Below are 27,214 nucleotides of genomic sequence, written 5' to 3'. Positions count from 1 at the left end.
AGAGGACCCTGGTACGCTCTGAGATACCCTCATTTATTGGGAGAGCTATCCTAGCTGGAGTCAGAATGACCACCAGCTTGTAGGATTTTTTCCTGGACCTTCTTCAGGTAGATATCTAGGGCCATAGCCATCCTCCTCAGCAACTCTGGATGCTTCTTAAAATCATCAGGAGGTGGAGAAATAGGTTCCACCACAATTGTCTCATCAGGGGATGAGGAAGAATGGTACCAGGGACTGATCCAGTTCCTGCTCCTCTTGCAACTGAGAGGGTTCCAGACTCTGCTCAATGCCGGGTTCAGTACCAATGCTATGGGGTTTGCAGTGTCGATGCTCCTGCTGCCAAGTAGTTGAAGCTGGGTGAGGTGGTTGTGCAGATAATCCTGATTGAGGAGGGAAGTCCCCTATGTTTCAAAAGGGCCACTGCTATGGCCCAGGCCACTGCTATGGCCCAGGCCCCAGCTATGCACAGCCCAAGGGTCTCTCCGATAAGTCCCATGCAGGTACTGAGACTGAAACTAGGGCTGGCAGGTGAAAAAGGGAAGAAGGAGAATCTGGGGAACTACAGACCGGTCAGCCTCACCTTTGTCCCCAGAACAAATATAAAGCTGGTCCTCAAGGAATCCATTCTGAAGCTCCTGGAGGAGAGGAAGGTGATCAGGAAATGTCAACATGGATTCACCAAGGGCAAGTCATGCCCGACCAACCTGATTGCCTTCTATGATGAGATAACTGTCTCTGTGGATATCGGGAAAGTGGTGGACATGATACAGCTTGACTTTAGCAAAGCTTTTGATAGGGTCTCCCACAGTATTCTTGCCAGCAAGTTAAAGAAGTATGGATTGGATGAATGGACTATAAGGTGAATAGAAAGCTGGCTAGATCGTCGGGCTCAATGGCTCCATGTCTATTTGGCAGCCAGTATCAAGCGGAGTTCCCCAGGGGTTGGTCCTGGGGCTGGTTTTGTTAAAAATCTTCATTAATGACCTGGATAATGAGATGGATTGCACCCTCAGCAAGTTCGTGGATGTCACTAAGCTGAGGGGAGAGGTAGATAAGCTGGAGGGTAGGGACAGGGTCCAGAGTGACCTAGACAAATTGGAGGATTGGGCCAAAAGAAATCTGATGAGGTTCCACAAGGACAAATGCAGAGTCCTGAATTCAGGACGGAAGAATCCCATGCACTGCTACAGGCTGGGGACCGACTGGCTAAGCAGCAGTTTTGCAGAAAAGGACCTGGGGAACTAGATATGAGTCAACAGTGTGCCCTTATTGCCAAGAAAGCTAGCAGCACATTGGGCTGCATTAGTAGAAGCATTGCCAGTAGATCGAGGGAAGTGATTATTTCCCTCTATTTGGCACTGGTGAGGCCACATCTGGATTACTGCGTCCAGTTTTGGGGCCCCCACTACAGAAAAGGTGTGAACAAATTGGAGAGAGTTCAGCGGAGGACAACAAAAATTATTAGGGAGCTGGGGCACATGGCTTATGAGGAGAGGTTGAGGGAACTGGGGTTATTTAGTCTGCAAAAGAGAAGAATGAGGGGGGGATGTGATAGCAGCCTTCAACTTCCTGAAGGGGGGTTCCAAAGAGGATGGGTAGTGGCAGATGACAGAAAAAGAAGCAATGGTCTCAAGTTGCAGTGGGGGAGGTCTAGGTTGAATATTAGGAAACACTATTTCACTAGGAGGGTGGTGAAGCTCTGGAATGGGTTACCTAGCGAAGTGGTGGAATCTCCATTCTTGGAGGCTTTTAAAGCCTGGTTTGACAAAGCCCTGGCAGGGATGATTTAGCTGGGATTGGTCCTGCTTTGAGCAGGGGGTTGGACTAGATGACCTCCTGAGGTCTCTTCCAACCCTAACCTTCTATGACATATCCCTCCTGATGAGACTGTTTAAATTGGGATACATAGGATCCCACTTCTGAGTTTGATGAAGAAAAAGGTACTTCCTGTGACCACGGCAGTACCATACCCATCGGTACCAGTGAAGAAGGCTCAGACCTTGAAGAAAGAGGAGCTAGGGAGATAATCTGTGACTTTCCCCTAGACAGTACTGCCTAATTAGAATCCTGATGGCTGAATTTGAGGGAGCTGCCTGATGAGGAGGTGTAGTTACTGAAGGAGGTATCTTGGGTGCTGGTGCCATCTGAGTCTCTTGAACTGCTGGTGATGGTAGCACGAATAGGTTTAACAACTCTCTCACAGCCTCAAACACCTCAGAGGTGGACAGTAATAGGAAGATCCATGATGTGAGGAGATGCCAACGGAGGTGTTTTGGAAAAAAGTCTTGAGAGGCCTGCACTGGGCTCTGGCGTCAACGAACTGTTTAGAGGTGTGGCCTGGGGAGTGCTTGCTCTTTGAACACCCTCCCAAGTCTTTAAAAGAGCTCAGTCTTTTCACATCATTCAATGATCCTGGTACCGAGTCCGATCTCTGGTGTCTCTTCTTCAGTACCAGTGACACCGAGCTGCCTCTCGATACTGGTAGTTCCAGAGATAAATGGTAGATTCTGGGATGCTCAGTACCCAGACTGAGGTAGACAGTTCAGATGGAAGACGTAGCACCGATTCCATCAGCAGATATTTTAATTTGGCTGCCCTGTCCTTTTTTTAGAATGGGGCTTAAAGCCTTGACAAATACCACACTTCTTGCTAACATGAGCCTCCCCCAAGCACCTAAGACAGCTGGGGTGAGGGTCACTATTAAGCATTGCCTTATCGCAAGAATGGCAGAAACTGAAACCCAAAGAGTGCAGCCTATCACCAGTCGTGGGGCCGATGCCCAAACTGGGTGCCAGAACGATACAAAACAACAAAAACCAATTTTTTTTACTAACCAAGTAACTAACAAATTCCTAGGTACTATTTACAGGTTTTGAGAAAATACTTGCAGAAACAAGGACAGGGGAGCTCCAACAACCATCATGGGCAATAGGAAGGGGAGATTAGGGGCAGCTTGGGTCTTTATGCATGTGCAGGAGACAGCAAAGGGCGCAGAGGCCGTCCTGATGGGTACTACTAAGGTTAAAAATTCTCAGACTACTATGCACTGGACAAACACATACAGTGGAAAGGACGTATGCAATCACTCAAAGAAAAACTTAGATTTCCACTGGGGCAGTAAAAAAAACAAAAACAAAAAATCCCCCGTTTCAGACCAATGAATGCTGAATGCACACCAAAGCTTTCATTAATTAGTACCTCTAGAATTCATTTCATACAGCACCATTAAAAATATTCACCTGTTTTGTGTACAAATTAATAGCCACAGATAATAAACCAGAAGAAATAAAACCATATGGAATTGGAAAGAATCTGAGTTACTGATTAGTGTTAAAAGCAACAGAGGGTCCTGTGGCACTAACAGAAGTATTGGGAGCATAAGCTTTCGTGGGTAAGAACCTCACTTCTTCAGATGCTTATGCTCCCAATACTTCTGTTAGTCTCAAAGGTGCCACAGGACCCTCTGTTGCTTTTTACAGATTCAGACTAACACGGCTACCCCCTGATACCTGATTAGTGTTACTAACTGTGAAAAATGGAGCATACATAATCAGATTTTGACATCCTTTAATGTTCCCACCAGACATCAAATGTCTCATTAAGTATGTATACATCCTGCATCAGACCAATGTTTTCCATATGGGATAGCGGAATAATAATAATTAGTCTTACATCATTCCCTCTTACCCAATTAGAAACAATCCACATGTCTCTTCTGGGAATCAGGACACAATATTTGAACTATGAGGGAAGACTAGACTCAGAGCTATGGGTCAGTTATTTTACAACAGAAACATTTTAGATTTAGATACTCAACAACCACTTTTAAACAACGTGGGGTTCCTCCTCTCTCTTATCTATAATTAAGGAATTATGCTCTTAACATCCAAGATGTGAAGAATTTCCAGAGATTACTGACAAGAAGGGAAAGCAAAATATCCTTCTTTTCAGTCTCTAAGGTTTCTAGGTTATTTCCAACAGTGTGGGCTGAGTAAATAAGAAACCATTTATTTTTCTTCAGTATGTTTCTTTAACACCACCTTCTGCTGCCCAATCTCTGAGCCTTAATGGAGAATCATAATTTGAAATACAATGGTCTAAATAGGACAGCTCTTTTATTAAGTAAGCACACTTCTCCACAATACTCTTTTCCTGAAACAACCCACAACAAATGTTCTACTTCCTATTAAGCTAACACGTAAATAAACTAAAACAATGTTTTCCTACTGTAAATGTATCCTGAATTGAACATATTATGGGAATCCTAACAAGTAATTGACGGGGCAAGTGCTATTAACGTGAAAACAGATAGATTTATTAATTTAAAATTCTCTCAGATTATAATGGCTAAGCAGGCATATGCCTAACTAATTCTTTGATGGGTGTTAAGATAATAGTGCTTGACGTTTAAGCTTTGTTGCTTCCCGGAAAGAACAATGTCTGCTCTTACTAATTTTCCATTCTTAAATAACTTTATTATGACAGATTTTATACAGCAGATGTGATGGATTTAGAGCTACTCTGTCATAATTTATTAATACTGTATGTTGGCCTGGTTATTGAGATATTTTCTGTATGAATATATTGGTTTAATACAACAGGAGTATGTCTGGGAAAACAGGCAGGAAGGGTGAGAATAACTTATGATAAGCCCCATCTCTCCACAAACATTTGAGAGTTATTAAGGAATAATGTCAGGACTATTAGCTTTGAAGAGTTTGCCTTGCCTCCAGCTAACCTAAAAGACTCTTTTGAGCAAGGACAGGTAAAGGCCTGTAAACACAAGGTATCAACAGAATCTTGGCTGACTAAAGAAAGAACATGCTTTCAAATGAGGAAGGTATCTGTTCAGGGGAACTAGACTGATGCCATGTCTACACTACAAAATTATGTTGACCTAACTTACTCATCAGCATACAGCCACCACAGTTATTTACTCACTTGTGGCTCCTTGTGTCAGTGGTGCATGTCCTCACCAGGAGCACTTGTATCAACTGTATTGTCAGTGCGGTGAATTGTGAGACAGCACCTGAAGGCCAGTAAGAATTGATGTAAGCAACAGAGCGTCTACACTGACACTGTGTCAACCTATGTACATTGACCAAGATTCTATGCTGCTCGGGGAGGTGGTGTTACTAAACTGGAATAGAGAGGCACTTACGTCGGCAGGAGCCAAATTTAAGTGAAGACACTTCCACTTCCAGGCAGCTTATGTCAATCTAAGCGTGTAGTATAGACCATGCCTCAGACACACAATACCTCAGGTGTATCTGAAGAAGTTAGTCTGAATAGGTGAGATAGACATGCATGTAGATTGCTTTAAAATCTTTTCTCTCTACTGTTAAAATAAACAATACTTTGGTTATAAGAAGGCTGCCTGATCACTATATATCATTGGTCACAGATTCACAAAGGGAAAAGTAGCAGGTACCCGAACTCAGTTGGACCTTCTGGATAAGAATGTTTGATACAAGGTACTGTAGCCCAGTGCCCAGTCCAGTAGAGAGAGAGGGAGAACTGCAAAATTCCACTCTAGGTTAGGTAAACACATGAGGCCTAACACCTGAAGAAATACGCTCAGAGAGATCATAAAGTGGACAGAAGGGCAGCTAGCCCTGTAACTATTACAACAGGATTTAATTCTTGCTTAGTAGCAATGCTCTGCAACTTTATATGAGAGACCTGGGTTTAATTCCTTCTCCTATTTGTTTGTTCCTCACTTCAGTTAAACAAGAATATTATCCTATCATCTAGCTGCTATGTGCTGCCATCTTGCAGAGCTAAAAAACAAAGCAGGGTTTGAGTTGGTCAATATGTGGATGGGTAACCTCCACGCTGGGAAAAAGGCTTTGGAGAGTAGAATATAAGCTAGCTGGGCCAGCTGGCCTTATCTTCACTGTGCTACAAAGTTTGAACCTGGAATGTAACCTTTTCAAAGCCTTTACCCACTCACAAAGATCAGCAAAATCCCTGTTTACCAAACGGCTTGAGACCTTTATCTGCCAAAACGTGATATCATTTATATTTAATATACTCCAATTTTATCAAGCAACTATAGTTCTCTACAGGGCTGTCATTCTAGCATTCACGGCAGTAAACACTAAAGTTCAGAGTAAAGAAATTATTTCCATTCAAAAACACTCCTTTCTCTTGCTCACTAATCCTCTCCCTTCCCCCACCCCATTTCCTTTTGGCCCAAATTTTACACAGTTAGAGACTGATATTACAGTTGAAGAAGATAAGCTTTTTGCATTTAGGGTGTTGTTTGTTTTAAATCTGGGCATATTTACAAACAATAAACAGTTAAACTTGTTATCACTGTAGTAAAAGATCATTTATCAGCTATTATATAAAGCATATTGTACACACACACACACACACACACACACCCCGTAACTTAAGAACAAATGGTGGACCGAGAAAGTACAAGAACGCCAACATCTCGCGGACATCCACAATAAATGTGGTTTCTTTAGTGCCACCAAGGCTGTTCATGGGCCAATTTGTCATGGTATGAATCCTCTTCACTCTAAGGACGGAACCACACTTCTGAAGGACAACAACGCCATCAATTCTCACTGGAAAGAACATTTTGAAGATCTCCTTAACCTTAATTCTATGGTTGTAGATGAAGTCCTTGAGCAAATCCCGCAAAGACCATTTAGGGACGAACTTGGAGACCCTCCCAATTTGTATGAGGTACACAGTGCCACCATGCAGATGAAGAACAACAAGGCAGCAGGTCTAGATGGGATCCCTGCTGAAATCTTTTAAAATGGTGGACCAGAGCTAATTCAGCAGCTTTACATGCTTATCCTTAAAATCTGGATACCTTTCAAAGTACACACAGGAGTCAAATAGGGCTGTATCATCGCTCCAACCATGTTTGTGGTTTTTATTGCCATTATTCTTTATCTAATTGCTGGGAAGTTTATAGCTGGCGTTGAAATCACTTACAGAATGGAAAGCTGTTCAGACTTAGCAGGGTGAAAGCCAAGAGATACCCAGTAAAATGAGGATGCCTTGATTGTCACCCTCTTCACGAAAGGGGATAAAGTGGATTGTGGAAATTATCGTGGTATCTCCCGCCTAGCCGTTGCAGGCAAAATTCTGGCGCGGATCCTTGCAACCCGCCTTCTGCCTGTCAGAAGAAATTTTACCGAAGTCAGAGAGTGGTTTCCGACCATGTTGTGGAACTGTGGATAAGATCTTCACAGCACGGCAGCTGCAAGAAAAGTGTCAGGAGCAAAATGGACTACTGTACCTGGCTTTTATTGATCTAACTAAGCCTTTGACTCAGAGAATCACCATGCCCTCTGGACTGTACTTTCTAAGATTGGATGTCCTGATAAATACATCAATGTCCTAAAATTGCTTCATGATAACATGAAAGTGACAGTTCTGAGCAGCACTGGCTCTCAGAGTGAACCTTTCAAAGTACACACAGGAGTCAAACAGGGCTGTATCATCGCTCCAACCATGTTTGTGGTTTTTATTGCCATCATTCTTTATCTAATTGCTGGGAAGTTTACAGCTGGCGTTGAAATCACTTACAGAATGGAAAGCTGTTCAGACTTAGCAGGGTGAAAGCCAAGAGTAAGATTTCCACAACATCTATTGTGGAACTTCAGTATGCTGATGACAACGCAATCTTTGCCGGCTCTGAGAAAGATCTTCAAACTATCTTGAATATGTTTGCTGATGCTTACGCATATCTTGGTCTCACTCTTAATATCAAGAAGACTAAAATGCTCAATCAACCCTCTCCAAATGAGGTATCTCATCTATGCCCCATCTATCAAAATCAATGGAGTGGCACTGGAGAATGTCGATCATTTCCTCTATCTTGGAAGTCATCTTTCATCCAAGGCAGATATTGATGCAGAAATTCAACATGGCCTGAGCTGTGCCAGTGTAGCTTTTTCTCGTTTACGGCACAGGGTCTTTGAAGATCATGACAATCGAACAGACACCAAGCTCCTTGTTTATCAAGCTGTTATTCTCCCAACACTGTTGTATGGGTCCAAAACTTGGACAACCTATAGACACCACTTGAAAGTCCTTCGAGAGGCACCATCAACGCTGCCTTTGTAAGATTCTGAAGATCAAATGGGAAGACAGGCGCACCATTTGTTCTGGAAGAGGCAAAGACCATCAGTATCGAGGCAATGATCATCTGTCAGCAATTCCGCTGGACTGGTCATGTTGTCCAGATGCCAGACCATCACCTCCCAAAACAGATCCTGTTCTCTCAGCTGAAAGATGGGTACATAACATGGGTGGACAACGGAAGCGTTATAAGGACTTGCTGAAGGAGAACCTAAAAAAAGGTAATATCGACATTGATACTTGGGAGACACTTGCCCAGGATCACTTAAAATGGAGTGAAGTCCTAAATGATGGTCCCCTGCATTTTGAACTTGCTCACTGACACGCTGAAGAGGACAAAAAGCGCAGGAGAAAGAAGAGACTGGTCTCCAGTCATGGTCAACAGCCTCCTGCTGAGTCTGAAAACATCTGCCCTCATTGTAATAGAACTTGTGGTTCAAGGATTGGTCTTATTAGCCACCTGAGAACCCATAACTCCCATGGAAGATGATCATACTCTGTCACGAGTGATCACCTATCATCATCACACACACACACACCCCTATTGTATAAACTTTACAATCATATGTAAAAAATTATTATCTTCTCTAAGCTTTACAGTCAACTTCTCACATTCTTAACATATGATAAGTGTGATAAAAGTAATAGATTATATGTTACAATGACACTACCTCTGACCTACTCCTGCTCAATATTATTAGAAACAGTAAGAGGGAAAACCACAGTTCTACAATGATTTATAATTCAATTCAAACTGCATTTCAGTAGGGTAGAACATTGTTAAATGGATACTATGGTTGATAAGAAAGTTCAGCACCACCTTCTGGATGAACTTTGGATGCAATTTCATGGATTCATAGATTCCAAGGCCAGAAGGGACCATCATGATCCTCACTCTGACCTCTTGCATAGCACAACTTCCTCAATAACTCCTGGAGCATATCTTTTAGCAAAGCTCCCAATCTTGATTTTAAAATGATCAATGTTGGAGAATGCACCACAACTCTAGATAAATTATTCCAATGGTTAATTACTCTCACTGTTAAAAATGCCTCATCTGTGTGGAAAACTGTATGGATCTACCATGAGCACCCCTAGCTCCCAACCCTTCCAGACAATGGTTTACAACCAAAACTGCTATCTTCATAGAAAGCTGTAGCAGAGATCAGGTTACCAGAAGCTAAAAGAGAGGCTTAGGTTCAAGTCCCAGGTTTTGGCAGAAAAGCTAAGACTCTTAATTATACACTTCGGGAAACAGGAAATGACTGGGTGAGAAAATACAGAGTTGGCGTCTACTGGCAGATGATGTGCTAATGGCCACCAGGTGTCCTTAGAGAACTAAGAGGCAGTCTCATGAATTTTAAGGATAATAGTTAGTCCAGCACATCCAGAATCTTTGACTGGTAAAAGGGAAATTCCTCATAGGTCACACCAAAACAAAAACCTTTTCTACTTTGTTGCGTAACCTTTCCTGGTAGAATTCTTTTTTCTTCTGCCTAGGATAGCCGAGAAATCAGCTGAGTAGGCCCTTTCTAATTCTGACATCCAGACAAATGTCATGCCCTCGGGCAAAGCATGGTTGGGTTAGGGTGGTAAGTCCTCCCCTTCTCCTGAGGTAAAAGCTGTTGCATCAAAGAGAGGCAAAGAGGAGATTGGGCTGATAGGTGCAATAACATAGAATACCAGAACTGTTAGGTTCAACTCACTGTTATGAAAATGATTTGCACCTTGTCCAGTCTGATTTTGCTCAGTATCCATGGTAATAAGGGAAGCAGGAGAATGCATATCTCAGGGCTCCCAACCATTGTATGAGAAAAGCTTTGCCCAAAGACCCTGGGCTACAGTCAACTCTGAAGCAGAACTCCTTGCACTTGTTATACACATGTGATGCAAAGAGTTCTGTGGATGGGAGACCCCATATCCGTAACACTTCCTGTAGAGTTGGGTCATGCAGCTCCCACTTGTGTTCTGTGGAGAAATGTCTGCTTAGAGAGTCTGCCAGGATGTTTTGGATTCCTAGCAGATGGATGGTAGTCAAAATAATCAGCATAGGTATGCATCAGTTCCAAAGGGCAATGGCCTCCACAAAGCTGTGAGAAGCATTCTCCTCGTTGCTTGTTGATGTAGACTTCCATCATGTTGTCCAATAATAACTGGACTGCAGATGTGGGAAAGGGATTGCTCACAGGCCAGCCTGACTGCTCTCAGTTCCAACATGTTGTGGAACACAGACTGCATTACCTGTCTCTCCATGTGGGCTCCCCAACTACAAGGGATGCATCCATGGCCACAGCACCCCCATGCTGGTGAAATCTGTCCTCCCAACAAATAAGGGAGATTAAGATCCTCTGGAGAACCATGACTAGCAAGTCAAGACTGTGCTTGCCCGTGGTGTACATGGTCCATAACCAAGTTCTCAGACATTTGAGATGAAGCTTTGAAAATGGGGACTCAAAGCTGCTTGCATCTATATAACCCAACAGTGTCAGGCAGGACCTTAAGGACGTCCTGGGGCTCATCAGGAAGTGCTGTATGAGTCCGATAATGGAGAGGAAGCGATTGTCTAGTAAGTATGTTCTGGCCGTCCAGCCTCACCCCAATAAATTCTATCGATTGTGTGATTTTCAGGGTGGACTTCTCCAGGTTCACTCTGAAACCCAGCCCCTTGAATAGGCCTACAAGCATGGTGGTTGCTCCTCATGTTTCCTGGTAAGATTGTTCCTTTTAGAGCCAAATGTCTAAGTAAGGGTATATACCATCGCCTCTTGTCAGCAACTGTGAGCTGCCACTACCAACAGTGGTAAATATTCTGAGCACTGTCAAGAGTCCCAAGGAGAGAATCCTGTAGTTGTAGCATTGTTCAACACAAACCTCAGGAATCTTAGGTGTGCCAAATGCATGTTCACATGAAAGTAGGTGTCTTTGAGATTGAGGGCCGTGAACCAATTTTCTGGATCTAAAGAAGGAATAATTGCATTCACGGTCACCATTCTGAAATTTAGGTAGTGGATGAACTTGTTTAGTTCCCTCAGGTTCAGAATGAGTCTTTTTGGGGATGAGGAAGTACCTTGAGTAGAATCCCTTTTACCTGAGGTACTAGTTCTACCACTCCTAGTTTAAGAAGTGACTCTACCGGCTGCAGTAAGATTCTCTTGTGAGTGGAGTCCCCAAAGGAGGATGGGGAGCAGGAGAGGGGCTTGGGAAGGAAAGAGAACTGGATGGCTTATCCCAAAGAAAGGCCATCTAGTATTCATCTGTCCATCGTGATTTCTGTCCAGGCAGATAGGTATTGGGAAAGTTGGCCTCCAAACAGAGGGGAAAGAGGAGAGGGGTTGTCTAGAGCTGTTGACACAGCTGATGTGCGTCTCTTGAATGTCCAATCAAAATGCCTATTTCGGAGGTGGCATTGGTTGGGAAGTGAAGGACGACTGCTATTCAGCACCCTTCCTATTCACCCTTAGATGCTTGTGTGGTGGTTCATACTGCCATTGGGAATAAAAAGCCAGTGGGACTGTCTCTGTCTAAACCGTGGTTTACTAGATTTTCTTTTAATTGCAGGTGTGTAAATACCCAGTGATCAATGCATGGCTTAGGAGTCTTTCAATGAATGGAGAGATTCATTCATCTTTGTGCTAAACAGTTTGGTGCACTAAAACAGAAGGTCCTCCACTGTTTGTACTTCCTTTGGGTTCCTGAAGAAGAGAGCCATGAAGAACATTTCATTGCCACCTCTGTGACCATGAGCCTTTCTGCCTGCAGGGCCAATCTAGCCAACAGCTTTCCCATGTCAATCAGGATCTGGGACTGGTCTCTAATGTCCTGGGACACCTTATAGGTGAAACCTGCTAATTTGTGTTAGATAGTAAAACCATATGATCTTCAACACTCGGCAGTTTGAGACCTGAAACTTCAGGGAGGCTAAGGAATATATCTTTCTCCCAACGAGGTCTAGCCTCTTCACTTATTTCTCAAGCAGCACAGACCTGGCCTGTCTCAGTCTGCTGTATTTGGTGGCCACTAACACTATCAAAGAGTTGGGAGGTGGCTAAGGGGGCTACTCTGACCCCTGCACAGATTTGAAATACCTCTTTCAGTCCACATGGATATTGGTGGAAAAGTGTCTTGGTGGTTTGAAGCATGGCCTTGTTAATCGAAGTGCCGAGCTATGCAAGATGTCCAGCAATCTGTGCAGGGCTTCCCCTCTTCCAGGGAGATCTGTAATGACTGTCACCCTTTTAAGTTTGGAAGGTCTGGCTCATCAGGGCATCACATGGAGAAGGGGAGGACAAGGTCACTGGTTAGGTATCCTTCTGTTCCTGTTGTTCCTCTTCCTCATGCTGCTATTGCTGTACCTCTTGAGGAAGCGAAGATGCTCTTCCCCATCTCTGGGAACCCTGGATCTCCTTGGGTCCCAAGTCCCACAACATGGGTACATTTGGCAGTATTCTGACGGATCTTCTGGGCCCCAGTACTACCACTGTGGAATCTCATAGCCTCTTAGTCCAGGGCAAGATATCAGCATGAGATCCTGGAGATTCCGGACAGTCTGACTGGGCTCAATAACCTCAAGGGATCCCTTGGAGCATATTCTGGGGACGGGTGTCTCCCACAGCCCTCTTCTTACTCAGAGGATTTGGATCCTTGGTTCAATGGGAGAGCTCTCGGTACTGGAATAGGCGGTGATGACTTGCCTCTACTCATCAACAGTACCAGTAACAGTCTGGTTCCCCCCTTACTGGAAGACCGAGATGGAGAGGGGTTCTGCACAGAGATTGGTACCAGGCACTATGCTCTAGAGAATACTGGTGCTCCAATTCCTGGAGCACCATGAGGTCATCTGGTGCCAAGACACAAGCCAGAATAGATGGGGTCATTTCCTTGACTCAAGCTGTTCAGTAGAGTGTGCCAGATCTGGCGGTGACCATGTGGTTGACTTGTGTGCCAAGGTATCAGTCCCAGTACTGGAGAGTGGTGGAGTTTTGCCCTTTGAAGAAGCCCTGGTTCAGTCCCTCCAAGTACCAGATGGTCCCGCTCCAGAACATGAAGTTCCCTGATGACCTGGTACAGGATGGGGACTTCTGCCTCTTCTTAGAGGGCTTGGAAGGGAATTTTCCATATTGTGCTAGTGGGAATGTTTATGTCTCCCTTCTTCCTGCCTGCCCTTGCTTTGCTCTCCTGAATCACTTGGAGCCGGGGGACGAGAGGTGGAAGTCTTAGAACTGCCCCGGACCAGAGAAGAGGAGCTACTCCTACCTTCTTCAGGCAAGGGCGCTTCTCAGCCACAGGTTTTTCCTGCCTTCATGAAGGAACCTTCAGAATCATAACCCACTCAGCTGCTTGGTTCTACTCCAGAATGACATGAACATCCTCCACCTAGAAGGAACATTAGTTTTCCCCAGGCAGTACACACGCATCCTGATAGTATGTGATCTGGAAGGGCTTGTGACCCTTGATACAACTTTTAAAGCTGGGGGTCATAGGCATACTCTCCCGCAAATGAACAGAACCAGGGTTGGGGTGATTGGGTGTGTGCACAAACATATACAGATACCACTCCCAACGCTGGATGGGTGGTTCCAAGAATTAGGGAACCAAACCCATATAACTATCTCATAACTAATTAACTATAAAATAATAAAACTATTTACAGAGAAATGCTACAAAGTCAGCATGAACCTTGAAGATCCCAAGAGCAGTAAGGAGGAACCTTATTGCAGACCAGCAGCTCCCTTCATTTCCCTGGTACAGAGCCTGAGGTGGCAGAGGTGTAGGCATGGACCAGATGGACACTGCTAGGGAAATATCTCCAGGTCCTGGAATGCATGTGCAACCTAAAGTCCATTACACATAGGGACAAGCACTTGAAGAATAAAAGTAGTTTTTGTTATAGTTTTTATAATCACCAATACAGCAAAGAAGAATTAAACAAAATGAGTATCAACTCACAAACAAACGAACATAGCATACTAAATATATACCTTGCAGCTCCCAGATCTTCAAAGGTTCCAAATTATTAGTACTTTCAATTAGGTGTTTTCTGAACTCCTTCAGATTATCTTTAAGGTCAGGATACATCTGTCTAGATCAAAACATTAAAAAAAAATCTAATTACCTCCCTCCATCACATACAAAACTGTTTATGGTTTTATCTTGCTTCTGTATTTAAGATAACAAACAAGAATTTAACACTTCTAGTTCACTTCTATAAGCAGAGATTAGGATTTATGAATGAGGCCACAATTTAAGGGCCTCATCTTGAAAATGCTAAACACCCACAGCTTCTATTCATGATTTCAAGGAGAACTGCAATTACTCAGTAATTCTCTAGAAGAGACCCTAAATAAATTGATAGATTATTTTAACCTAATTTAGGTTTCTAACAAATAGACAAATTGGTATTGTATATTAAATGAATTTTGCATTAAGTGTATTAAGAGTCTGGCAAAATGCTCACAAATTTAGAGGATTTAATGCAAACATGGGGCCATGTGCATCCATGAGTAACTCAACTGACTTCCATGGAGTTACATAAGGGTTGTATTTTGCACATGTTCTTAAACTATTTTCACCATAGTCATCTCCCAACATTTATTATATATTAGAAGGTCACACACTTTGTTGCTTCTGCAGCCTGATCTTATTTCATAGACCAGGGGTTCCTTGCATTCCTCCATTCATACTCAGAAGCTCCCTGAGTGACATCCTCCTATCGCCCTCTGTTTCAGGGACTCCCTGCAACTTCCCTCCCCATGACAGGGCCTCTGTGCATTCCCCATTCCTCCCCCCATTTTTCCCCATTCATGTTAGGGACTCTGTGTGCCTCCCATTCCCTCTTTCCCTCTGCATGCCATAGGCCATCCCCCTCAATTCCAGGACCACTGTGTTCCCCATATTTCTTCCTTCCCCACTATTCTCCTCTTCTCTCTACATGTCAGAGGCAGCTCTATGTGCCCCCTACTCCCCTGTATGGTAGGTTACCCAATTCCCACCCCTATCCGAGGGCCTATATGCTCTTGTATTCCACCTCATACCAGGTCCCCCATTTCCCCCTGCCAGGAGTTCTGTATGATACCCCTTCCCACATGCCAGCAGCTCTGTGGTGCCCCTCATTTTCTCTTTTTTAAAAAAACAAAATCAATAGGGTTCTACCCACTGATGTCTAGAACATTCCCTGAAATGCATGAATTGATTGGACAGGGGGTTCAAAAGTTATTACATTATATCCAAACAGAGAAATGCCATCAAGTTGAGTCTAAGCCCTCACAAATTCCACCAATTAAAGAGAAATTCTGTTCTCCAAACACATGTACACCCCTTTTACAGCACGTCACAATACTTATTGTATTTTTTGATCATTTTGGCAATGTTCAAACACAGCAATGATAAGCACATTATAAATATTTATGACTTGTCTACACAACAAGCTGGTGTGCTGTAGATTTACATTCTGGCTTGCAGCACAGTAACTTGCTGTGTAGACAAGCCTTTAGATAAAAGTAGATAGAGAGGAGGACAGAGAGACTGACACTAACTTTAGTGGAACCTGTTTCAAGTGTGAGAATAGCATTTGGCCCATTCTGTCAATGGAATTCCTAACTTTAAAAGTTGTTCAGCAATTAGTTCAGCTTTTTAATATCACAGCAAACAGAACCAAACTAATTATAAAATACTTACTGAAGTTGATGGATACTGACCCCAGTTACGTAACAAGGGTATTAACTTCTTGTAATCCTTACCATGTCACAAGATGGGAAATGAAATAAAAATTTTTATCAGTTCATTTCATCCTTCATTACATGATACCAGAAATAAACTAAATCTCCAACAATAATGGTGCAAATGAAGGCACCTGAATCCTTTAGTCTAGAAGGGAGCCTTGCAGAAAATTGATGAAGAAAGCTGCAGTATTTCCAAATTTTCCTGGACGCAAGAGACATTAAACATAGATCCAGGAAAGTGATCTCCTCCACACATCTGTCCTGAGGTACTTCCAATCTACAACTGATTCCAACAGGAGCATGAAGGAGAATATAGAGTACTAGATTACATCATTCAGAAATTTCAAGAATACTGTATCTTAGTTAAAAATGTCACTTGTGCAGGACATATTTTCTTTATAAGCTACCACAGGGAACCATTAATCATTAGAATAAAGTCCTACTTAATGAATCTAAGTCATGTGAATTTGAACAGTTAGCAGGTGCAATAATTATAGAGTAAATTACTGGTGGCATATTGACAGCCATGTCAAAACAAAATGATTACTAGAAATGGATTTGAGCTTGCAAAGAACAATGGATATTTGTAGGTCTAGTGAAAGGTGCCTCACAAATAAAAGTGATAGCAAGCAGCAAAAGGTACCAAGATATACAGACAAGATGAAAGGATAACTGCAGAGACTAAGTTTGTAATAAATGAGGCAATCAAAATGCGATGCAAGGGTGTCCAGCACATGTGATAAAGGGTAGATCCACACTTACGGCAGTGTGTACAGTACAGACACTGAATGCCAACTAGCACGGGCATAACAGCAGTATAGATGGTGAGGTACTGCTTAGCAGAGCAGAGTGCACTACACACCTGAAGCCTACAGTGTATATCCTATACAGGTCTCAACATACCTAAACAACGTCTCCCATGTCATATTGCTATCTTTGGAGGTGTAGTGTTCTGTTGCCTCCCACTGCTGGAGCTTTTTCTCGCTACAGTCAAAGACTTTGTCACCAGGGAAAGGCTCTGGCAGTGGGGAGTGTGACAGAGCGCTGGGCAACAGCAGCTGATCCAACACTCTGGTCACTGCAACTCTAATTAGTTGCTCTAGAGTATACCTGATTAAGGCCTGGTCTACACCACAAAGTTAGGTTGACATAAGGCATCTTAAGTTAACCTAACTCTGTAAGTGTCTACACTAAAGCTCCCACTGATGTAAGTCACCATTACATCAACTTACATTCATGTCCGCGAGTGGTCAATGTAGTTAGGGTAACGCAGTATCCATGTAGACACTGCATTACTTACATCACCTGTTGGCTGTCAGCCCCATGCAGGGCTCAGAGCTGGAGTCCCGCTGTCAGCCCTGTGTGAGGCTCACAACTAGAGCCCCCCGCACTGTGGCTGACAGTCCGAGCTGTCAGCCCCATTCAGAGCTCACAGCTGAAGCCCTCCAACCCCAGGGCTGACAGTTTCTTATTCAATCAAACAGTGCTCCTTGGTGGGGGAGTACAGGATAGTTCTATTTTTTAGTTCTCAATTGAGAGTGATAATCAGTTTCCTGCATTAGATAAAACTGACAAACACTGAATGGAGACAAGAGATAGGACAACAAAGGTGGTGGAAATATGACTTTTGTTGATGTTCTCATAATACAGGATGGCTGGTTAGAGACATCATCTGGTTGGTCTGATCAGGTCCCTCTCCTTCTTAAGCTGGACAGAGCTGGATGGACCAACTTATTTTATTGTACTGTCCCATACAATATAGTTGATTTCAGGATCGGGGGGGGGGGAAGGGGGGAGGATGGGGGGGAAGAGAGAGAGAGAGAATAGGGCAGAAAGGAGCACAGGAGGGAGGGGAAGACAGAGAAGAATCTCATATATATCAGGTTGGAGTTCTCGCTGGTGCAGCAATCATGGTCAAGTGTTCCCACTGGAGTATCAAGGTCTGATGTCACAGCAACATTCCTTCCACTGCAGTCACTCTGGTGGTAAAAATGCTCCTTCCGTTCTTTCCCAAAGTCTCTTTTAAGGACCCCAAAAGGGAGCAATACAGATCACTCTCATTATTTTGTCTACCAATTAGGCCTAATTTCTGACATACGAATTCTGGTTCTTTGATTTTCTGTTTTTTGGTCCGCTTATTTACCAGTCATAATTGTAACACAGTCCTTGAGTAATAAACCCTTTGTGCTTAAATTCATTTTTGTCAAATTACCTCTGCAAGTTCTCCTCTGCCTGTCCTCTCCTACTGGAGGCCAATTAAAAGATGGAAAGAGAAGGTGAAGATTAAACACTAGCCATGCTCTGTACGATAACAGACATGTCAGGTCTGGACTGCCAACGTTAAACATAACCAGAAAGCCATACAAGAAAAAAAAATCTCAAGGCAACTGACAGAACCCAATTACAGACTTAAAAGTGGCAATTCTTCAACAAAAAAACTTCAAAAACAGACTCCAATGAGAAACTGCAGAACTGGAATTAATTTGCAAACTGGACACCATCAAATTAGGCCTGAATAAAGACTGGGAGTGGATGGGTCATTACACAAACTAAGAACTATTTCCCCACGCTAATTTTCCCCCTACTGTTACTCACACCTTCTTGTCAACTGTTTGAAATGGGCCACCCCGATTACCACTACAAAAGTGATTTTTCCTCCCGCTGATAATATCCCACTTTAATTGAACTGTCTCGTTAGAATTGGTAAGGCGACCCCCATCTTTTCATGGGCTCTCTCTCTCTCTCTCTCTTTATATATATATATATCTTTCTACTGTATTTTCCACTCCATGCATCTGATGAAGTGGGTTTTAGCCCACGAAAGCTTATGCCCAAATAAATCTGTTAGTCTCTAAGGTGCCACAAGTACTCCTCGTTGTTTTTGCTGATACAGACTAACACGGCTACCACTCTGAAACCTGTCTCTTTGCAAGAGAAGCACTTCTTGAAGCCCATACCCTGTTGGGGAAAAGGAAACCTGACAAAAAAGGGGGGAAAAGTGAAGTTTGGGAGGGGGTAAGAGAAAATAAAGAGAAAAAACTACAACTAATACTACAGAGACTAACCATTAGAAATGCTAAAGAAGCTAACAATCACAAATAGATTGCTAATGGCTCAGTCTCTAGCCGGGGAAGCTGAGAAGGAACTGACAGGGCTTTGCCCATGCGCGCTGGCTAGCCTTATGGCAGGGCATGAGAAAGGACAGAGGATCTGGGGGCCTAACAGACACTGCTACCAAAGTTCTTCAATCACCATGCAGGGACGCAAGCACACCTACAGCGGAGCTCCTATTGGGACATTACTTGAAGAAGAACTTCCAGTTCAGCACAACATTTCAATCTATTGAAATCCCGAGACTTTTCTATATACAGATTTTGTACTACTGTATTGGCTTAGAAACTTTAAAATTCCTGTATATTTACAGAAATAAACTATACCAATGTAAAAATCCTCATATCAGTACAGCTGTGCCCACATGAAGGAGTAGTGCCACATTAACTATATTAGTTTCTAAAATGATACAAAAACTATGTGTATACTAGCCCTGAGTCAGGTTTTGTGTTCTTTAAGCTCTATATGAAGATCCCCTCTCACTATTATTGCACTGGCTGTCAACTGCAGTAGGTATGTCAGTACTGGTACAAAACTGCCACTACAGAGTCAGGACAGGTTGTCATACCTCTGCAATCTCTCCTCTGCCTGTTCTCTCCTACTGGAGGCCAGATGAAACACCAGCCATGCTCTGTACAATAACAGACATGTCAGGTCTGGACTGCCAATGTTAAACATAACCAGAAAGCCATACAAGAAAAAAAAAAATCTCAAGGCAACTGACAGAACCCAGATGGAAGAATGGTTAATTACCCCACACTAACTGTGGGTCTTCAAGATGTGTTGTTTACATGTATTCCACTTCTGGTGTGCATGTGCCTGATGGATTGAGATCAGAATCTTGTGAATAGCAGTGTCTGTTGGGGCCACACCAGAGCCCCACAGCGAAGGACACAAAGGGCTGGGCAGATACAACTGCTCTCCAGTTCCTTCACTAAAACAGAATCCAGATTGTCAAGGATTCCAAAGCGATGGGGAAGGAGAGCAGAATGTGGAATCCAAGTAGAAACCACTTCTCAAAGAACCACAATTACCATGGGGTAAGTAACCATTCTCTCTTCTCTGAGTGACTGCTCACATATATTCCCCTTCTGATGACTCACAAGAATTGAACTCAAGTCCTGGAGGTGAGTATTCTGAGTTTACTGAAGTAATGACTATGGGACAGATCCGATGAAGTAGGATTTGGATCTCTCTACCAAGGAGTGGTGCTGAGTGAAGGTGTGAACTGAGTTCCAGGTAGCTGCTTCAAAAATCTCTGAAACTGGGACACATCACAGTGAAGAAGTAGAGACTCCCTGAGATCTAGTGGAATTGGTCCTAACCTGCCCAAGTGGGGTTTAAATGTGTCACTGCCTAGCATGTTTTAATATAGTCTGTGACCCATTTAGACACTATCATTGAGTGGAGATCGAGAATGCTCGGAACAAGTTCAGAGAATTTCTCAAAGGCTCTGTTCTGTCTAGATAGTAAGGCTATGTCTACACAACCCTACAGTTTGGACTAAAAGTGTGAACTGCAGCATGTAGTAGCATGCTGCGCTGTAACTCCACCATGTGGATGCTGTTGGCACAAACTAAAACTCTTTAAATAGGTCTATGTTAACACAAACTAGGTAATCTTTTCGTTACCAAATGAGCAGTGGTGTAGACAAGCACTAAGACAGAGATCTGACAACATCCAGGGTGTGAAGTTTAGCTTCTCCCCAAGTAGTGTGAGGCAGATCACCTGATTAAGATTAAAATCAGAAACCACTTTAAATAAGAACCTTGGTGAGGTTCTAAAGTAATTTTGTTCCTGTGGAATACTACATAAGGTGGCCTCGCTGTAAGGGCTTGAATATTTTCTACCCTTCTGTCTGAGGTTATGGCCACTAACAAGATGGTTTTCATGGATAGGTGGTACAAAGAGCAGGTCACCAAATGCTCAAAAGGAGATCCTATTAAACTTGTTAAAACAACCTTGAGGTCTCAGGAAGGCAGAGGGTCTCTGACTGGTGGTAAGACATGAAGTAGACCCTTGAGAAATCTAGCCACCGTCAGATGACGGAAAACAATGTGGCCTTCCAGAAGGGAAGAGTGAGGAAAGATAGCCACTAAGTGCATTCTTAGGGAGCTTATGGAAAGGCCTAATCACTTAAAGTACTCCAGGATACTAGCCAGCAGTGCTTTCAAGGGAGACAGACAATTCTCCAATGCCTAGAGAGAGAACCTCTTCTATTTAACAGCTTAAGTAGGTCTGGTAGAGTCCTTTCTCCTGCAAGCTAGGATGTTTTCAATGCTAAGGAGCAGTATCCATCAGTGGATGTCAGCCAGCCAACACCCAATCTATGAAATGAAGAGATGTGTCCAGGTGTAGGACTTCTCCCTTCAATTGCATCATCACTTCTGGGTATGCTGGAAGCGTGATTAGGGGCCATGTTAACAGATGTTGTGGGGAAAAAAATGACCACGCGTTGTGTTTGGATCAGAATCGCCTGAGGCCCCTCTATTCTCGAGCATGCACAGGGGTACCAGCGAACTGTCAGTTTTCCCCATTAATACAGATTTTTGAATAGCTTATATAACAAAAAACCACAGTTAGTAATACATATTTTCTTATCAACATTATTGCCATATTTGGAATACATTTTCCATAAAAGGGAATATAGCATAGCAAGCTTTCCTGTTATTCTCAGTTTGCCCTTTGCGGTTATAAGCTTCCCTTAAAACTAACAGTGGGCAGTTATGAATCACACGCCTTGTGATTATAGATAGTTCTGCTTTTGTACTTTTCCTTCACCCTGCCTTCAAAAATCCCCTTTCTCCAAAACCCCCTTCTTCCAGTTAACTTGACTAATGATCAGGTCTGAACCAAAGTTCAGGCCCGAGCCAACCAAAGTTTAGGCCTTAGCAATTTTCCCACTACAATCCCCCCTTTGATGCCTATTCGGCATCATCTTGGCCTAAACTTCCATATTCACGAGCTCTGTAATTTCCTCCTCTTCCTTTTCCCTTTTCTCATCTCAACTTTTATCATAAATTTCATTAACAATAATTAATGCCACCGGCTCCCTTACATTGGGCCTAGCAGAAAAATTACAAGCACAGCAATATCCCTTACAACAGCAATAGCAGAGGCACAATCCTAAAGCAAGCAATCCTAATACAGCAGTCAATCCACCTATTGCAACAATATGGTGGGGTTCACGCATAATTTTAGTTACTGCACACAGCACATCTTGACTAGAACACAAAGAAGACAGTCTATAGGCTGTCTGAAAGGCACCTTTTCCTACCTGATATATGTTTTTAAGGATGTGAATTTGTCCCTGTAAATCAGAAAATTTTTGAACCTCTGGTAACAATGAAAGCAGATTGTGGAAGCGGTCAGGCACTAAGGTCGTCCAGTTAAAGGGCATTTGATACCTGAGGGTTGATTGCAACTTTTTATCCGCAGGCCAGTAGATAACATGGTTGCCTGCAGTTGTGAGGAGGTTAAAATTGGCATCATGTATGATATGGACCGAAACATATACACAACTGTTATTAGCCTGGAAGAGCATCTCTCCTTGTAGGAGAGTTCCTTGTCCCATGCCCTCCCAACACTCGTAGACAGTAACAATTTCCCCTGGTTTGAGTTTATGTACACATTGAAGCTGGGGGATTCCAGTGGCCAAAACGTCCATTGGTTTCCTATCTTGATCCAAATATTGGGTGTTATTTCAGGAGCACTGACTATAAATCAGCTAGGCATACCAGGTGACTTGATTTCCCAAATGTCTCGGTGAATCACCCAATCCCATATGCATCCTCCCCATGGACCTGGCAGGATTCAGTAACAGGTCCGTATGCTTGGAAAGAGCACTGTGACTGTACACACTGCCACCCAGAAAACCTCCAATATGTCTCCATGGCCACAGATTAGATGGTACTCCTGAGGTATCTGTAAGGGCAGTGGGCCAGGCCTGGTGCTCGAGATCATTCCAAATGGCCGTCAGCTGGTCATTCAAGAAATCCTGAACTTCTGAGCATGCCAAGTCCCACTGCAATGCCTTCCCAGCCTCAGTGACGTTCAGTACCACTTCTGTCAGCAACCTCTGAGTTATAGAGCTAAGGGCGGAAATGATATGCAATTCACCAACCCCAGCCTGAACCTGAGTTAGCTGTGCTCCTGTAATAAAACCAGTGGCCTTTTCCAATTGACCTAACTTTTCCTCATGTTGTTGATTTTTGTGGACATGACAAATTGCAGCTGCACTATTGGCCCCATCCCACAGATGTTGAGTTAAATCTCTTTTCTTTTTAGAAGAAACCCACGCCTTTTGTTGAGCTACTTTGAGGGCAGCCCCTTTTGAGCAATTTTAATATATAGCGGTGACCTGAAAACTAGATAAGGGCAACATGAACCTGATGGTCCCCAATGTGGCATTAATTATGGTCCATCAGTATCCTAACTCATCTCTTTTCAGGGGTGTTTTATTCCACATTTGCTGGTCTGTTACCTTTATATATTTTCATGAGGCATTGACATTAAGAGCATAGGAAGGGGCATATTGCAACAGGATACAGGTCACATTAGTGGTCACGGGGATTATTTGAGTACAGGTAAAATTCCTAGTGACAGAACAGAGTCTTTGGGTATATATTTGACCATCTACTAGTTGGGTGATTAAACAACAATAGAGACCCTTCCCAATTACTGTTTTACAAATTCCGGGAATGGTCATCATATCTACTCCTCTATAAAATCCAATAATTTTAAGTTCCGATTTCTGGGGCTCATTGGTAGTAATGTCAAACATTTCTATTTCCACCATTCCATCTGTTTTCCATTTGGTGGTTCGTTCATAAGACCTATTTTGAATGGAAAAAAATAAATTTCTTTAACAAAACTCTAACAGGTCACTGAGATGGGAGGGTCTTGGCCAGTGGATTTCGGTAGAATACACAGGCCTATTGGTGTTTGGGTAAACCACAGGGATGGGGGCAACAGTGGGAGGAATGCTTGAGGCAGTGAGGAGCTTTTGGTATTCATTAACTGGAAGCCAATTAGGGAGGGCAGTACATGCTGATGGTACTTGTCGAAAAACGCAGGGTGCAGCCTGGTTCAAGTATATTGGAGCCCTTGATAGGTGAAAGCAAACAAATACTGACTATCTTCATGTATAGGGATAGAAAAGAAAGCTGAACAAAGATCAACAACAGTAAAATAAGTGGCGGAAGAGGGAATACAGGAGATAATGGTCGCAGGATTAGGGACAATGGGGAAAACAGGGAGAACGGCTGCATTGACAGCACGGAGTTCTTGGACAAAGAGCCAAGTCTCCTTGCCCGATTTCTTGACCGGTAGAATGGGGGTGTTACATTCACTGGTTGTCGGTATCACAACCCTTGTTGAATCAAGGAGTCAATTACTGTCCGAATTCCTTCTTCGGCTTGCTTTGAAAGAGGATACTGCTGAACCCTGGGAAGAGACTTTGCTGGGTTTAGATGGATCTTAACAGGTTGGGCAGTCCCAATGCGCCCGACCTCGTTAGCGTGGTCTGACCACAATGAGGGGGGAAACTTTAGCCAGCAATTCCTGTTGCAACAAGGAATGGCAGGGGTCCAATCCCCCATTTGGAGTGTCTTTCTGTAAGACCGCCAGAACCTCATTGTGGCCCAGGTCAGGAACATCCAAATATACCCCATCTGGGGAGCAATAGATGGTACAGTTTAGTTTACACAGCAAATCCTTTCCCAAAAGGTTAACAGGCGAACAAGGACTGAGGAGGAAGGCATGATGGTCTGATAGAGGACCGACAGAGACAGACAGAGGTGAAGAGACAGGATAGGGAATGGGAGTGTTGCCTACCCCTACTGCATTTACAATTTCAGACGTTAGAGGGAGAGAGGGGAAGTCATTGGTGCGGAGAGTAGATCGCGAAGCGCCCATATCCACCAAGAAGAGGGTGGGCATACCATCTATAACACAAGTTACATATGGTCCAGATTGGTCCAAGGATACAAGTGAAGCAATGATGTTACTGGTCTTCTGGCTACCCTAGCACTTTTGAGGAAAGGGGGCTGGCGGTGGAGCAGCGGGGTAAACAGGTTGATTAATACGATTGGGGCATGCATTTTTCCAGTGTCCTTCCTGTTTACAATAGTGGCATGCTGTACTACTTAAGTTTTGGAAAGGAGTTCGGGTGGGACCTTGGTTAGATTTTCCTCCTCTTCCCCGCCGCTTACGGCCATTATAGGTTTCTTGTATATTGTGAATCTGGAGGACCATTAACTTGGTCTCAGTATCATCCTTCTTTTTCTCTAATTGGCGGTAATAATGTTGGGCTACTGCCAAAATCTCGGTCAGGGTCTTTCCCTCCCAGTCTACCGTGCTCACTTTTAGTTGGTCCCCTAAGTTTTGGAAGGAGTCCTTGAACAAAGGCAGCTACCATTGCTTGTTCGGCATTTTTTTCTGCATTCTTTATACCAGAATGCCTTTCAAACACTTCTTTGATATGCTGCATATAATCAGCAGAATTTTCCCCTTTATTCTGTTACAGCCATTAATTTTGGTCCAGTCTGGTTTTGGTGGGCATACAGTGAGGACCGCATTTATCAGATTGTTACGATGTGTATCTAAATCGGTTGGACTGAGATTCATGCCAACATCGGGATCTGTAGGCCAACCAGCCTCGTGGAAAAGGCGGTTTAATGTTTCTCTGGGTAATAAAGACATTGCTCTCAGGAGTTGCTTTATGTCTGCCCTGGTAGGATTAAAACACTGGATAACCATCTTTAGTTGCTCCTGAAATTTAACGGATCTTCTCTTATTTTGGGAAATTTATCGACTAGGTTATACAAATCCGAAGGAGCCCATGGTGCATGTACAATCACCGTAGTTCCTTCACCCTGGCGGCCTATCCCTGGGAGTTGGCGAAGGGGAAGAAGAAGGTTCTCCTCTGGGTTTTTTTAAAGCCTCCTGTATCCTCTTAAGGGTCCCCTGAAATCTAGTGTGTTTCGCTGGTGGCGAATTTTTAAACTCGGGGGACTTTACGAGTTCCTTTATAATTTCAAAATGGTCAGACAAGTCTCTTAACTCTGAATCTGAGCATTCAGTTAACTCTGCTATTAACCCTTCCGCCTGCCTAGACCAATCATCAATGGGGTCTGACCGAACCTCTGGGGAACCTGCAGTCAAGGAATAAGATGGGGAGGGTGTGGATGTTGACCCTTGGAATAGCCAGGTCTGCGTTGGGGCCGACACAGCTGAGGCTGTAGGAGAGGGCTGGGGTCAGGACCCCCGGGCAGCCTCAGGATCAGCTGGATAATCCGGGGGCCGTTCCCCTAGTCGGCCAGCCTCCTCTGCAGCCCTTTCAGCGGGTGGTGGAGGGAGAAGCCATTGTCGGCTTTCTACAGAAAGATCTATGAGATCCGCGGATGGGGCAGCCCTACAGGGTAGTTGGGGCATAGAAGGGTAGAGGGGGGCTTGCTGACCAGCAGGACCGTGGTCTATTGTCAATTTTTCTTGTGTCTCCTTTAATTGGGTTTTAAGTTTTTCTTGGGAGTCTCTAAGACTCCTCACCTGAGATTCATGGCGCTGTTTTTCAGTTTCCCCGTATCAATCGAAATAGGCATCGAACTGGCCTTGACGAACTTTATTAGCCACAAGTGCACCTCTCAGGTGCACAATCCTATCAAGGTCAAAGCTCCCCTCCAGGGGAAACTGTAGTTCTGGGTCATCCCCGGTATACCAATTCCATTTATTTAGGAACTTACAAGTAAAAGGACTATAACTGGTATACATATAGAACGCGGGTGTGCCTTTTGGTGGGATGATCATTCCCTTCGACCCACTGGCCCCCCTAACATATAGATAACATATACACAAACAGACAGACAGACAAAACAAAATGAACCAGAATCAGGTGTGCCCTTTTGGCGAGACAGTGATCCCAAACCACCCCCCTTGTTTACAGCTTTCCCAGTGAGACGAAGATCACTTTAGAGTATTCGGCCGTCCAGTATCCTGACTTTCCTGACAGGGTGGCGCTCCCGTTGAGCCCACCACCCCAGGACCCGACATGTTCACACAGGTCTTTCATACAAGAAAGGTTTGTTTAGGTGCATCTACAACTGCCTTCACCCCCGTCCAGCAAAGAGTGTCGGCTAATCTCAAAGAGAACAGCGGCCCTTGCTCTGTTGCTTTTGGTGGGGGGTTTTGGCCTAGTCAGTGGCTCTTCGGGCCGCCTTTTACTGGCGGAAGAGGGGAACCAGAGGGAAAGAGGGTGAGGAAGCAAGATCATTCACAGA

General features: G+C 43.8%; 1 protein-coding gene across 5 annotated transcripts in view; it reads right to left on the bottom strand.

The window, feature by feature from the left end:
* The window catches only part of UGGT2 (UDP-glucose glycoprotein glucosyltransferase 2), a 302,913-nt gene that overhangs the window by 230,746 nt on the left and 44,953 nt on the right, over positions 1-27,214 (bottom strand). For all 5 annotated transcript variants that reach the window (XR_010597726.1, XR_010597727.1, XM_065581050.1 and 2 more), the window contains one exon: positions 14,088-14,188. Coding sequence is in view for 3 of the 5 variants with exons in the window: in XM_065581050.1 (XP_065437122.1) it covers positions 14,088-14,188 (101 nt within the window). In the remaining 2 variants the exon portion in view is untranslated. The remainder of the gene's footprint in view (positions 1-14,087; positions 14,189-27,214) is intronic.

This window comes from Chrysemys picta, chromosome 1, assembly GCF_011386835.1.
Source record: "Chrysemys picta bellii isolate R12L10 chromosome 1, ASM1138683v2, whole genome shotgun sequence".
NCBI classification, from domain to species: Eukaryota; Metazoa; Chordata; order Testudines; family Emydidae; genus Chrysemys; species Chrysemys picta.
Note: the sequence above shows the minus strand (reverse complement) of the source record. Positions and strands in the feature narration are given on the sequence as shown.